The 13454-nt window shown below is 42.8% G+C and overlaps 1 protein-coding gene across 1 annotated transcript in view; it reads left to right on the plus strand.

The window, feature by feature from the left end:
* Positions 1-2185, plus strand: part of LOC111217600 (voltage-dependent calcium channel gamma-2 subunit) — a 65850-nt gene extending 63665 nt beyond the window's left edge. Inside the window, exon 4 of the mRNA XM_022739546.1 lies at positions 1385-2185. Within this exon, the coding sequence (XP_022595267.1) occupies positions 1385-1920 (536 nt within the window). The 3' untranslated portion in view covers positions 1921-2185. The remainder of the gene's footprint in view (positions 1-1384) is intronic.
* The last annotated feature ends 11269 nt before the right edge of the window (positions 2186-13454 follow it).

The following is a 13454-nucleotide window of genomic DNA, read 5'->3' on the forward strand; positions in this document are numbered from 1 at the left end:
TCTGCAGCCTTACCCTCATGTTTGACCAGTTTTTGGCAGGAATAATCCAATACATAGTTTGGTTTTTAGGGAATTTTACTGTTTATTCCTTTTACCCAGAGACAAGCTCATGGATGCCTTTTTGTGTTTCTGCTTGTAGATTTGAACACTAACTTTAGCAGTGTTAAGCTCTGTTTAGGGACATCTCTGGAGTCCTAGTATCAACAATATTTCCCAGAGTAAGACTGGACGTGGTTTGAAAGTTTAATTATCTAATGACTTTATTAACAGTGAATTTAGCAACTTTATAATCCAGACTTTTAAAAATGTAGTTGTATGGTGGCTTTTTCCTTTAAAGGAATAGTTTGACATTTCTGCGAAATATGATCATTCAATGATCTCATGTATTTACAGCAAGCAGTTGCTTAGCTTAGCTTAGCACAACATTTGGCAACTGAGGAAAACATCTGTAAAAGTTAAAAAAAAAAAACCTGCCCACCTATCAGCACCTCTGAACCAAACTAATTTACAAACTTTATATTGTTTATTTTATACATTCAAAAACGTAAATTTAGAAGGGGTGGTTGAGGCTAGCTTCCAAGTTTTATGCTAAGCTAGGCTAATCAGGCTAATCATATTTACTCTACAGATATGGGAGTGGTATCGATCTTATCATCTTATTCCCCTGCACAAAACGTATGTCCCAAAATGTAAAACTATTTCTATAAATAGCTGTCATTACACACTTCTGTTGTAATTAACATTGCACCACAGCATGAAATCAAAAGGCCGTGTACGCACCGTTTTGTCTCAGGCTGTTGGTTGTACTGCAGATACAAGTCCCTTCTTCTTTTGTCTTCCTTTCCTTTCTCTCAGTCCTGTTGCTAGGCTAAAAGCCACCCATTGGGACTCATCTCTAAAAATATGGTGTCCCTGACACACTTTCCCTACGATCCATCTTCCCAGATATACCATGTCAAACATTTCTCCGTGTGTGACTAAACTAACAAGTCAAAGTATAGGTATGTGGATATATGATGGGCTCTAATGCAGAACACAGCTCCAATGTGGATTATCTTGTACTCTGTCCCAAATGATCTGCATCAAGACCTGGAGCCGCCCTGTTTCTTGCTGCAAGGGCAAAGATTAGGAGTCTAATATCAGTCACTCCGGCATGGACAGGATTAGTACACTGTGTACAGTGCATGAATCAGCGCTCTAAACATATTTGGCATGATACTGCATATTAAGTTAACCATGCACCAAGAATAACTCTATGAGCTCATCCTGAATGATGCAATTTTTGTCGTTTTCCTCTCTTTGCCCGTTTCTCCATGAACTCATTACCCGTAACCCACCCCTCTCCCGTTGTATGGCGCCCATCCTGCATCTCACAACCTCTTAGGCCTGAGCAACATCATCGGGATCATCGTGTACATATCAGCCAACGCAGGGGACCCTTCAAAAAGCGACTCGAAGAAGAACAGCTACTCGTACGGCTGGTCCTTCTACTTCGGTGCCCTCTCCTTCATCATGGCTGAGATGGTGGGCGTCTTGGCCGTGCACATGTTCATCGACCGTCATCGACAGCTCCGAATAGGGGCGCGCGCAGCCGACTACCTCCAAGGCTCGGCCATAACGCGGATCCCCAGCTACCGCTACCGCTACAGACGCCGCTCGCGCTCCTCCTCCCGCTCCACAGACCCATCACACTCCCGTGACGCCTCGCCGGTGGGCCTCAAGGGCTTCAGCGCGCTGCCATCCACAGAGATCTCCATGTACACGCTGCCCCGGGACACCCTCAAGTCCTCCGGCACGCCCACCGCCACCTACAACTCTGAGAGGGACCACAACTTCCTGCAAGTCCACAACTGCATCCAGAAGGACCTGAAAGACTCGAGCCACACCAACACAGCGAACCGCCGCACCACGCCGGTATGAGGGAGTCGACACAGGCCAGGCTGGTCCGGTGGAGAGCGGAGACCAGGAGACACGGGAACCCCTGTGGGTGCGGTACGCCCCTGGTGAAGATGGATTTCCATGTTTATAGACATTTGTTCTTTTTGTTCAGCTGCATGACTTTTCCATTACCATTGTTGAGAGAGTTTCAACAAGTCTGCTGTGTTCCTGGATTGAATGGCAGAAGAGTGAGAATGGGTCAGGTTGTACCGAGAGAGTGAGGTCTGTCATTACGAGGTTTGTGAGGTTCGGGGCACTGAAAGGGAGGGTGGGAGGGAGTGGGCATTTATGAGATAAAGAATTGATTTCATGATTTCATTGCCCTTTGGTTTGACAGTTTTGCCCCACAGTTTGGTTGGAGCAACAGGTCAGGCTCCCCCTCAGCCAGCCCACCGCTCGGACATACACCTCTTTTATTTACTGACTCATTTGTTCATTTTTTGCATTAAAACTGTGAATTGTTACAGCTTGGGATTCAGTAAGAATTAGCCCAATCTGTAATCTCTAACAAAGGTACTATATATATATGTATTACTTTTATAAATAAATTATTACGTTAATAATCAAGAGTTACAGACTTTACCGAAGCAAAAAAGAAAAAAAAAAAACAAGTTAACTAAACCAAGTGCTGTTGGTAACATGAGAAAAAGACTCTTTTAGTATCTGTTCATTTGAAGGTCGAGAACAAGCAAAGGTCCTTTAGGTAGCAGCAGTGCACAGCGACTGATGCCGCCAGAGGCAGATACAGACAGTCAGCAGTAGAATAATATCTATTCTTTTAACAGAACCTTCTCGTCTTTTTCTCAGTCCCTGTTCGCTTTCTTTTTTGGGGGGGTCGTAACGGGAGAGTTGAACCCCTTAACAGAAAGAGCCAACAAAAGGGGTCAAAGTTCACAAAGCAAAGACTCCAAACACGACTTCTACAAAATAAAAAAGGAAGGAGCAGAGGGGAAGGAAAAGAAGAGGACGCCAAACACAAAAATAAAAACAAGTTAAATATGAAATAGTACAAGAGAAGCTAAGTGACTCACAATTTCAGAAATTAAATGCATGCTATAAAATTACAGCAAATCTGCTCTTGAGAAACTTAAGTTTTAAAGGTTAATAATTATAAGGGGAAAAAAAGCAAAGACGCTAAAGTTTAAAGTATTAATGTTTTCATGTGTATTTTTCTTATGTTTTCTTTTTTATTTATTTAGTTCATTTTATCTTATTGCTTTTGTGAGACAAACCAAACAATCTACATTGAACAAAACTGCTTTTTTAAATGGTTTGGTTGATTTCTTTATAAATATATAAATATATGTATGTATGTATTTTATTTTTAAAACTCACACAGCCTTAGTCATTTCTTTGTTTCTTTTGATTTTTAATGTGTTGTTCAATTTGAAAATGAAATCTTTAAAGGTGCCAAAACCGAATGATCCTATACTTGGATGCATCAAGTCCTGATGAATAAAATACGAACCCTAGGGGGAACAAATCACCATGTTTCACTGCGTGTCTCTAACACACACTTTATCCTGTAACACCTTTTTGTTTAACAGTTTTCAGTACTAACACTTGTCTGTCTGTCACATCATCGTATCTGCAATGCAAAAAAAAATGGACTTGAAAGTAAACTATTTGCCTCATGGTGAGCTGTGGAACAGAGCAGTAGTCCCCAACCTCTTTGGCTTCTGTTTACAGCAGTTCAACTAAAACACAGATTTTTTTTTTTTTTCATTTCAGGGTTTCTCAGAGGCCCGAGAGAGATGAGCTAATCCAGTATTTCATAAAAAAGAGCAAATCTCAGAGTCAGAAAAAATGATTTATAATAAAAATAATATTCATTATTTTGACAAAATAATCTGAACTCAGTTTTCACTTACTCACTGTTTTCAGAGCTTTCTGCTGTTTGCTTTTAGTTCTACAGTTAGATCACGTGATCACATGTCAGCCAACTCCGTGACAAACTACCAGATGAAGACCATGAGACGTGGTTGATAGTTCAGCAAAAAGCCAGTAACTTGACATTGAGTTAGGAGAGTTATGTGAAACTTCTGTCTCCAAAGTCAGGAATGAACTTTGACCCTCAAAACTTCAGTGTGTGTAATTATGTATTTCGTTCTTATCCTGTTGACCATCCTAACAGTTTTATTTAGGGTTAAGACTGAAGCTCGTTAAGCATCAGGAACAACACCAATAAACAACAAGCTCATTTTTGAGGAGGAGAATTTAGCGAGCACTACTTCCGTCTGTGTGAGGATCAAGTTTTTTGAACTTCCAGATTTTAAGAGTGAGAACACATTTGAAAGTTAAAATATGGTTTTTAGGATTAAGGATGGAATTAGCTGTAGACACACAAACACACACACACACACACACACACACACACACACACACACACACACACACACGTAACTTTCCTGAACACATGGCTGTGTACAGATGTTAAAGTAGGCAGGGTTTGAACTTCTCTCTCTCTAGCTCTCTCTTTTTTTTTTTTTTAATTTTCACAATTACTTCTGTCACTTTTTGCAAGTACAAAGACTATGAACAGTTCCAGGAGAGAATGAAAGTGTCTCCACATATTTTAATTATCCAGTTTGTCTCACGTCTCTGTGACGGCCATCTTTTAACCCCGAGTGCGGTCATAACAATTTTGCCCTCCAAAGTGGTTGGACAACACGTGTCGCAGGCGTTTTCGAGCGTACAGGGTGTGCATCAAACTAACTAGTGTTTTGAAGCACATCCTCGCCTTTAAGGTCACGGGTGGGGAAGTCATTTCGCCAGTAAGTGTCCTCACAAGTGTTGCAGCATGAATGTGTGCTCGTGTGTGTGTTTTTGTACTTCTATCTTAGTGAGAACCACAAAGACGAACGGACCTGAAAGAAAACAATTTTAGGCTTGAAAACATTTTCAGACTCTTGAATATCGACACAGAATATTATATATTGGCCTCAGCCTTCACACAACCATAAAAACTAAAAGCTGAGTTGTCAGATATATAAACCCTGTGTGCTCTGCTAAAACCACAGCCTCTGCCTGCTGTTGTAAAATGGTGATAACACGCTGTAATCGACCACTGGGAGCCGCAATCCAAAAATATCAGCGCTGGCTCTTGAATGCCTGTATCAGAACCCCAGTGTCTACATGAGTGTGTGCTTGTAAGTGGATTAATAAAGCCCAGAAAACACACACATCATGCTCTTGCCAGTTACACAGACACGAGACCAAGTTTACTGCGCGTACAGAAAGAGAATATCTGCCTTGCTTCTTAATAGAAAGCAGCTCAAACCGACAATTTATCAGACCTCAGAGCACACTGCATGGTACTTTGGGCTTCTGCTGTACAGCTACAGCTCTTTATACACCAGTAAACACATTTTCTCTCCCTCTTTGAGCTAAAAAGCCTCGCAGAAGGCAGCTTGTAAAGCACAGGCAGTCTGAGCATCTTTCTAGGACGAAGTATTCCTGAGAAAGAAACACAGGTTTGCAATAACACCGCCAGCTTCAGTCTACTGCAGGTTTAAACAACATCCAACACCTTTCTACACCACTGCCCTAAAAGCATTGCTTCCAGGGCCTAACATGCTCCTGCGACTGTGTATATGTGTGTGTAAAGAAGCTGCTCGTATACGGTGTTGAAGCAGATATACAAAGCAAATCTATTTGTGAGACAAAGAGGGGGTCCATTCCTCAGGACGGTGGCGTGTTTTATGTATGTGTGGTTGAAGGGGAGCGCAGTACAAAGAGAGGTCTTCCAAGAATAAATAATAAAAATAAAATAAATGGATTCACTGTATAAATAGAGTTCTGCATGATAGTATGCACAGCATGTGCTTCGCTAAACTTGTTCCCCGAGCTCTGGACAAGTTTAGAGGCCAGCGGATTCATCAAATAAGGGGGGAGAGGAAAAAAAAAAAAGTTTCTATTAGAAAAGTGCTGAGATCCTGATTTGCCATTATCTGAGCTCTCTGACACAAGCCGCTCTCCATGAATTTGAGGGGAAAATATGTCAACGTAGCAGTCTAAATGAATAGGGCCTTTTTTTTATGTATAGCCATCTTTATTCAGAATTCATAAGCAGCAGTCATTTTACAAGCCTGTATTACATTAAAGAGAAAATGTGTGTGTGTATGTGTGCGTTTGTGTGTGTGTGTGTGTGTGTGTGTGTGTGTGTGTGTGTGTGTGTGTGTGTGTGTGTGTGTGTGTGTGTGTGTGTGTGTGTGTGTGTGTGTGTGTGTGTGTGTTTGTGTGTGTGTGTGTGTGTGTGTGTGTGTATGTGTGTGTGTGTGTGTGTGTGTGTGTATGTGTGTGTGTGTGTGTATGTGTGGGTGTGGAGGAGGCTTAGTGATACTGGCTTTCTCATAAAGCAGCACCTGGCCCCAGCGCAGCTGTCTGAATGTCACATTTTTAATATGTTTTAGGAATGAATACGTTTTTCTGTCCGTCTCTCTCCTCGTCTCCTCCTAGGCGTATCCTTCCCATTTTGTCTCTCTGTCTCCTCTCATAACTTTTTCAACATGCTGTCTTGTCACGTCTTTCGCTGCGAGTTGGACCTGCCCGGCAGCGGGCAGACGGAGGGCCGTAAACGTCTGTGGAACAATACATCATCCGTGGTATCACAGACTGGGAGGGTGAGGACAAGTTCAGCCCTTATTTCTAATGTGGGGAGAGGCTGAGTTGTCAACCTTTTAAATCAAAGTCTAATATTTAAGATTAGGCACTCCCAGGCCCCTGCACAGCTTTTGAATTCACTTGTTCATAAAATATTTTCCCACTAATACCCATTCATGAGATTAAACTGTTGATTTTGTTTTGAAGTGACTGACCTCCCCTGGAGAACTCATACAGTCAGACTGAAACATAGTCACTTAGAAATTCCTCTAATCAGCTCTAAGGGTTATCAAGCTTTCCGGTCTCACACAGCACATAATGAAGTTTAGATTACAGCCTGAAAATTACAGCCTAATTATTTAGTATATATTGGTATCAATAAAACACATTCTGGGTTTTTAAACACTGATTACTTATTTATTTTTATTTAATTATTACTTATTAATACTAACACTGTAATCTAAAGTGTTACTGCAGTTTACAGCGAGAACAGTGGCAGATTTCATTTTGAGACAGTTGGTCTAAACAAAAGCAGTTCATCAATTCTGGCCTCAATGATTGTGTTTTTTGTCGTCTGAGATGTTGATGCTGACGTTAGCTAATGTTGCTTGAAAACCCAATCTCTATATCTGACCCTCTGGTGTTTTCAGCTGATTGATTTTGCCTATAAAAGCATCTTAAATATGTGTGTGATGGCCACATACATGATATGATACTAAAAGAGTGAGGCTAAAGCTACATGGCCTTGTAGCCAGCTGATAGGAGCAGCATCGTTTGTAATGTTGTTCTAATTAATCCCTTGGAAAAGCTTATTATAGAAAAACAGAACAAGTCGTTAGATTTATACTTGTAATATCTGTATTCTCAAATACACTTTTTGAAGAAAAAAGTATGTAAGGACCAAATGAAGCCAAATAAAGCCCACCTGTAACTCCACATGATAATAAGTGACATGCCCCTTACCTTTGGAAATAAAGCAGCTAATGCTAAAATTTGCAGCTCACATTAGAGCAGATAAACACATTGTTCCTTACACTTTTATTCTTGTGTTTTTTTTTTTTGTTTTGGAAAGGTGAACACAGAAAACACCCTTTAAACTCTGAACTAAACTCTCTCGAGACCAAATATTGCTCTTATCACCCTGCGGACGACGCAGCTCTGATAATCTAAAGCCTGACAGATCTCCTGTGCCTACAGTACATATGGTGATATAAAACTGTTCGTTTTACTGGCATCTTAGTTTGAAGCCCACGTGGTTTAGAGTGACAACTGTGAAATGGTGAAAAAACAAAACACTATACAACAGTCTCTAGACTAAAAGGTGTTTCTTGCAAGTGACATTAATCTGTGTTATGTTACATCCAGCTCCTGACAGGTTGATTCACTGTGCAGGTGTAGGATGAAGAAACTTACCCTCCACTTCCTCCGCCTCCTCCTCCTCCCCCTCTTCCTCTGGCTCCTCACACAGAGGAGCTGGAACCGAGGGGAGGCGAGACATGCCCTTGAAGAGTCAATGCTAGATTTTTTTTTTTTTTTTTTGGCAGGATAACAGAGTTGGACACTGCACAGAGATGTCAGGGAGGGTCAGGGCAAGAGCTCCAGAGCTAATGCTAATGATAGCTCCACCCACAGCTACAGCGTCGTGCAGCCAGAGCGGGGCCCCATGATGCTCAGAGGCCAGATTTCCATGCTCTGTTTGCTGGAGGGCACAAAGAGTAATTTATTGGAAATAGGGCAAAAAGAAATAGAGATTACATGTTTGGATGTGTTTGTGCGTCCCTCGCTGCACCCAGTTCTCCCTTCCTTCACTTCTCAGTCTTGACAATCCATGTCATTTGTGTTTTGAATGTTTTTGAAAATATACAGATGTCCCCTTAAAGCATAAGTGATTAACTTGGATCTTATTTCGACCCGTTTGGCTGCTGTTTCTATCAATTATAATAACATTTTACTCACCTACCGTGACTTAACTGCTGCGAGGATCTGGGAACGCAGCGACTTTGCTAAAAAAGAAAAGCGATAAGGCATTTCACACAAGTTTTCATAGGATTTAATAGGTTTTAAAACTGATTTTTTTTGTCCCCTGAAGCAGTGCAAACAAACTGTTGATATGAGTTGATATAGTCAGGAAACAGTTGCACATTACCACTAACACAACATTGCAAAATTAGCATTTATTTGCAGTCATGCTGATAAATAATTTGCAAAATTCACTCTCTTTTAGTTCTGTTTTTGGTCTCTACCAACTCCTGAGGGAAATATCTGGCCATGTTCACCAGCTGGTCTCTGACTGTGCCTATCTTGTGTTTGCTGCTGAGTGTACAGTCACTTTTAAGAGCTTGTTCTCTGGAAACAGCTGCTTCATCTGACCGAAAATGAAGCAACGAGAGCAGTGGGAGTGAACCGAAACAATGAACTGAAAGACTGAAAGTAAAAATATTGATTATAGCTGCTTTAAACACTTCTGGCTGGGTCAAACTTACCTGGAGGAGAAACCCAAACTGTCCATCATTAATGTTTCTTTCTGGTTCAACCTATAAACTTGCATTACCTCTCTCTCTCAGGTTTACATCCAAATAACAAGGATAAACTATTTTTTCTCCTAACTGATAGAAATGATGGTTTAATAAACCAGAATCATCCTTTACTTGTTTTATTTAATTGTGATATTGATCCAAAATTCATCCACACACTGTCCCACGGCGCTCTGCACCATCTCTTCATCCAAGGGTCAGTGCTTCAGACACAGAGGAGGATTTTGAAAATGGATGATTTATCATAATGTTTGACTGTGCGAGACCACACATGAAACATGACATGAAACAATTTATAATGAAATCATGCTAACTTTGAGTCCTTGCATCTCCACAAACAGGACATTGGGGGTAACTGACATTCTTAAATTTGTTCTCCAAGTAAGTTAAAGTCAGCTGTGACGTCTGCATTTTGATGTTGAGAAAAGTCAAACTTCATCACCTGGTGCCTTCTCTACCTCCCTCTCTCTCTCGCTCCTGCTGTCGTGATCAGTGTGTCTGCAGTGCTGTTCAATACAGAAGAAGCTCTGTGTGTGTGTGTGTGTGTGTGTGTGTATGGGGGGGGGGGGGGGGGGCCAGGGGGGTGGGGGGGGGGGGGGGGGGGGGGGGGGGGGGTGGCAGCCTGGTGGTTGTGGTGGTGGTGAAAGTTGTTGGGGGTGAGGTATCAGGGTGGATGGCAGGGTGAGGAGATGAGGCCTGAGGAACACACTGTCCCCTCCTGGCTGGGAATATTAAGAGGAAACACACAGACTCTCTCTCTCTCTCTCTCTCTCTCTGCCTGAGCCTGGCTTTGTGTCTCTGGCAGGCTGTGAGGTTACATAACCTCACATCAAACCGACTAATGACCTTTCTCTGACTTTACTGGACAACGTTCTGGGACAGAAAAGTGAGCACCCATGGGAGCTGTGTGGGGGCACGTCACCCGAAGCCTCCAAAGCAAAACTTTTAAGTCACTGAGAAGAAGCTGCAGCGTTCGACGTTCATTCTCTGAGGATTACTGCTGTGGAAACAAAATGCAACCTGAAATGTGTGCGAGGATTTCTGTGCAGAGGAATGTTTATCTTGCTCCTGTGCATGCAAACACTGAATCTGCATGTGCAAGCCTATATATGTGTGTGTGTGTGTGTGTGTGTGTGTGTGTGTGTGTGTGTGTGTCTGAGAGAGTTGAGGCCTGTTGTTTATGCTGACCAGAGAACAGTTGCTGACTGCGCTCACCCCGGGTTATTTTTTGGGTCATGCAGAGTTGAGTGGCAACACAGAGCTATAAGCACGGTCAACCAACTGAAAAAGAAAAAAAGAAAAAATCATTGGAGCAAACATAGTCTGAAATGACACGTTCACATCACCCCCACTGCTGATACAAGCAGTGTGAAACTTCATCATTTCCTGCATAAAATAACATATGGACCTAAGAGCAGTCCGAGCTGTGTCGCTGCTGGTTTACAAATCATCTGAAGCTTTTAAATCCAGCTCTGAATAGAGGGCAGTTTTCAAAAAAAGAGAGATAAAGAGGAGGAACCAAAGTGGGCTACAGCACACAAAGTGCTCTGGGATGCGTGAAGCGAATGGAGCGCCGTGCTCTGCCCTCTGGTGGCGTGATGGGAGACCGGGTGCAGGGCTGTTGCCTCCGTCAGCTCAGGGAACGCTGTGTCCATAAACGGGCCTGGAATACTGATGCCACAGTGCAGGGGTGCAGGAGCTGCAGTCTGGCAGGCCCAAGAGAAACGCTCAGATTCACTGTCCTCTACACAGAGACGGACTCGGGAGGACTACTGACTCGTCTGTGAGACCATATAGCTTTCGTTAGTAGTGTATATGACATATGAGTCACGCAGAAATACCCCAAAACTGCATCTACCCCATTTGATGTCTGACAGGAGGATTAAAAAAAATATGATTTTCACCTGTTTACATCTTGACTCCTGCTCAGTTCTCATTATAAAAAGCGTGAAATATAAACACTCTTCCAAACCCTCTTGTTGGGAATCCAGCCAAAAGAGTTGTGATCAATAACACAAGCCGCAAAACAGGCCCTGACGTTAAAGCCATTCATCCACCTAGCATAGAAAATATATAAATCAAGCGTCCTCCACAGCTCCTCCACCCTGCAGCAACCTGCGGTGCATTTGATATCACCTTGTAAAAATAAAAGACCTCCACTGGGGCTCCACATAGTCATTATTTTCATCACAGGTTCGTCACTGAATCTGCTGATTGTATTTTGGATAAATCAGTTAATCAATTAACATTCAGATGTTGCTAAATCCTGATTGGTGCCGGGGACCTTTGTCAAATCAGTGACAAAAGCAAAGACAAAAACACAAACACAGAAATCTCTTTTTAGCGCTCATGTAGGAGCCTTTTGCTCAGAGGAAGGAGATGGTGGGAACTTTAAATGAGCGACTGATTAACAGAATGTGATCATCTCAGATTTAAATTCCACCCAGTCCAGGCAGAATAACAGGTCCTAACAGTGGTCGAGCAGTCAGATAGTCACTGCAGGAGCAGCAGCAGCCTGTGGCCTCCGTCCTGTTAATAATGGTCCTAAGTGTGTGGTCGCCCCCCCCCCCCACAGTCTGTCCTCCTGTCAGACGCCACGCCGCAGCACCACCCAGCCACTTCCCTCGCTCTGCAAGACAGCCTGCCGCTGAGTCCGTGCCAGCCGGCCAACAACGATGCCAGGACACACACCAACACACAGATGCACACACCTACTTACATGTACAAGCAACTGCACGCACACTCTCACATAAATCAAATGCTTGGCCCTCCTTTCTGCTGTCCCAGCATGCACCCTGGTTACCTGGCTGCTGTCCCACTAGCAACAGCTGCTACCTCAGGACTGGAGGTTCCATTGCATGACAGCACGCACGCACACGCGCACACACACACACACACACACACACACACGCAGTCATATAAAGTCGAGTCATAAACAGCACTGGCCTCTTTCGTCCCTGGCCCTGAGGAGCTCATTTTAGATGATGGAGGACTGAACCGATCAGGGGCGGGGCCAGAGGTAGTTGGTAGGTAGTTGGCTTGTTAGCATCATGGATGGATGACTGGGTGCAGGACCAGGGGCCCTCCGACCAAACCTCTGTATTAAGTGACTGTTAAACATTTCTGGTTGGAAAGTCAATCAAACAAATCAACAAAGAGACACAAAAAGATCAGAGATGCAAAATGGCCACAAAGAGAAGCACAAAGTCATGCAAAGCAACTAAAAAGAGACACAAAACCACAAAATGACACAACTTAAGACGCATAAAACAACCATAAAATGATGTGAAATGATCACAGTGATGCAAAACAACCACAAAGAAATGTGAAAAAATGATGCAAAACAACTCAAAGACCCAAACTGACCATGAAAATGATGCAAAATTGTGTGTCTCTCTCTTTCACATTAGAATATTTAAAGTTGATTATTTGGGGCTGATTTATTACACTGAATAAATAATGTAACGATTAATAATGTGCAGTTTATTATTGCCAAGAATCAACGTTTTAAGTCTGAGTCTTAACACATTTCTTCTTATTTTAGCATCGTGCCCCCTCTCTTTAAATCTGAGCCCTCAGTCGAGGGTTTCTGAACCCGCCCCTGCTTCATTTGTCCCTGGCTGTGAGGAGCTCATTTGAGATGATGGAGGACTAAACTAATAGGGTGGAATGATGTGGACAGGCCTTTATGAAAAGTGCACAGAGATGCTGTTTGAGCAGATGCACCGGGTCATAAAGAGAGCACCTGCTGGGACACCCAACCTCACCTGAATGGGACAGAGGGAGCAATTAATGGCATAATTTTGGACCGTTAACTGTCACATTTAGCAGGCAGGGGGCATTATGTAAAACAGAGCTCTGTGGGAGCTTTGAACTGCAGCTCTGCTTGTGCTGCAGCGGGGCAGGGGTCAGAGCCTCTGGAGGTTATTACGTAACAGCAGGGCCATCTCCATGACTGTCCTCTGGCCACAGTGACACAGGGCTTCACCCTGCTTCCTCCACCCCACGCTTCTACTTTCCACACTGACACAAGAGACACCAGACCACCACAAAGTGAGACAAAACCGACCACAAAATGACCACAAACATAAAACAACCACAAAGAGACAAAAAAACTGAATAAATTGATGCAAAAATGACCACAGTGGTGTAAAACAACCGCAATATGATCACAAAAGACACAAAACAACCAAAGAGACAAAGAAAATGACCATAGAGTGGTGTAAACATGATCACAAAAGACACAAAACAACCACAAAGAGACAAAAACTGGATAAAACTGATGCAAAATGACCACAAGATGATGTAAAACAATCACAAACTGACACAAAAAAAGATGACACGATGCAAAAAGACAGGAGAAACAAAACCACAAAATGT

This window comes from Seriola dumerili, unplaced genomic scaffold, assembly GCF_002260705.1.
Source record: "Seriola dumerili isolate Sdu_G_001 unplaced genomic scaffold, Sdu_1.0 BDQW01000044.1, whole genome shotgun sequence".
NCBI classification, from domain to species: Eukaryota; Metazoa; Chordata; class Actinopteri; order Carangiformes; family Carangidae; genus Seriola; species Seriola dumerili.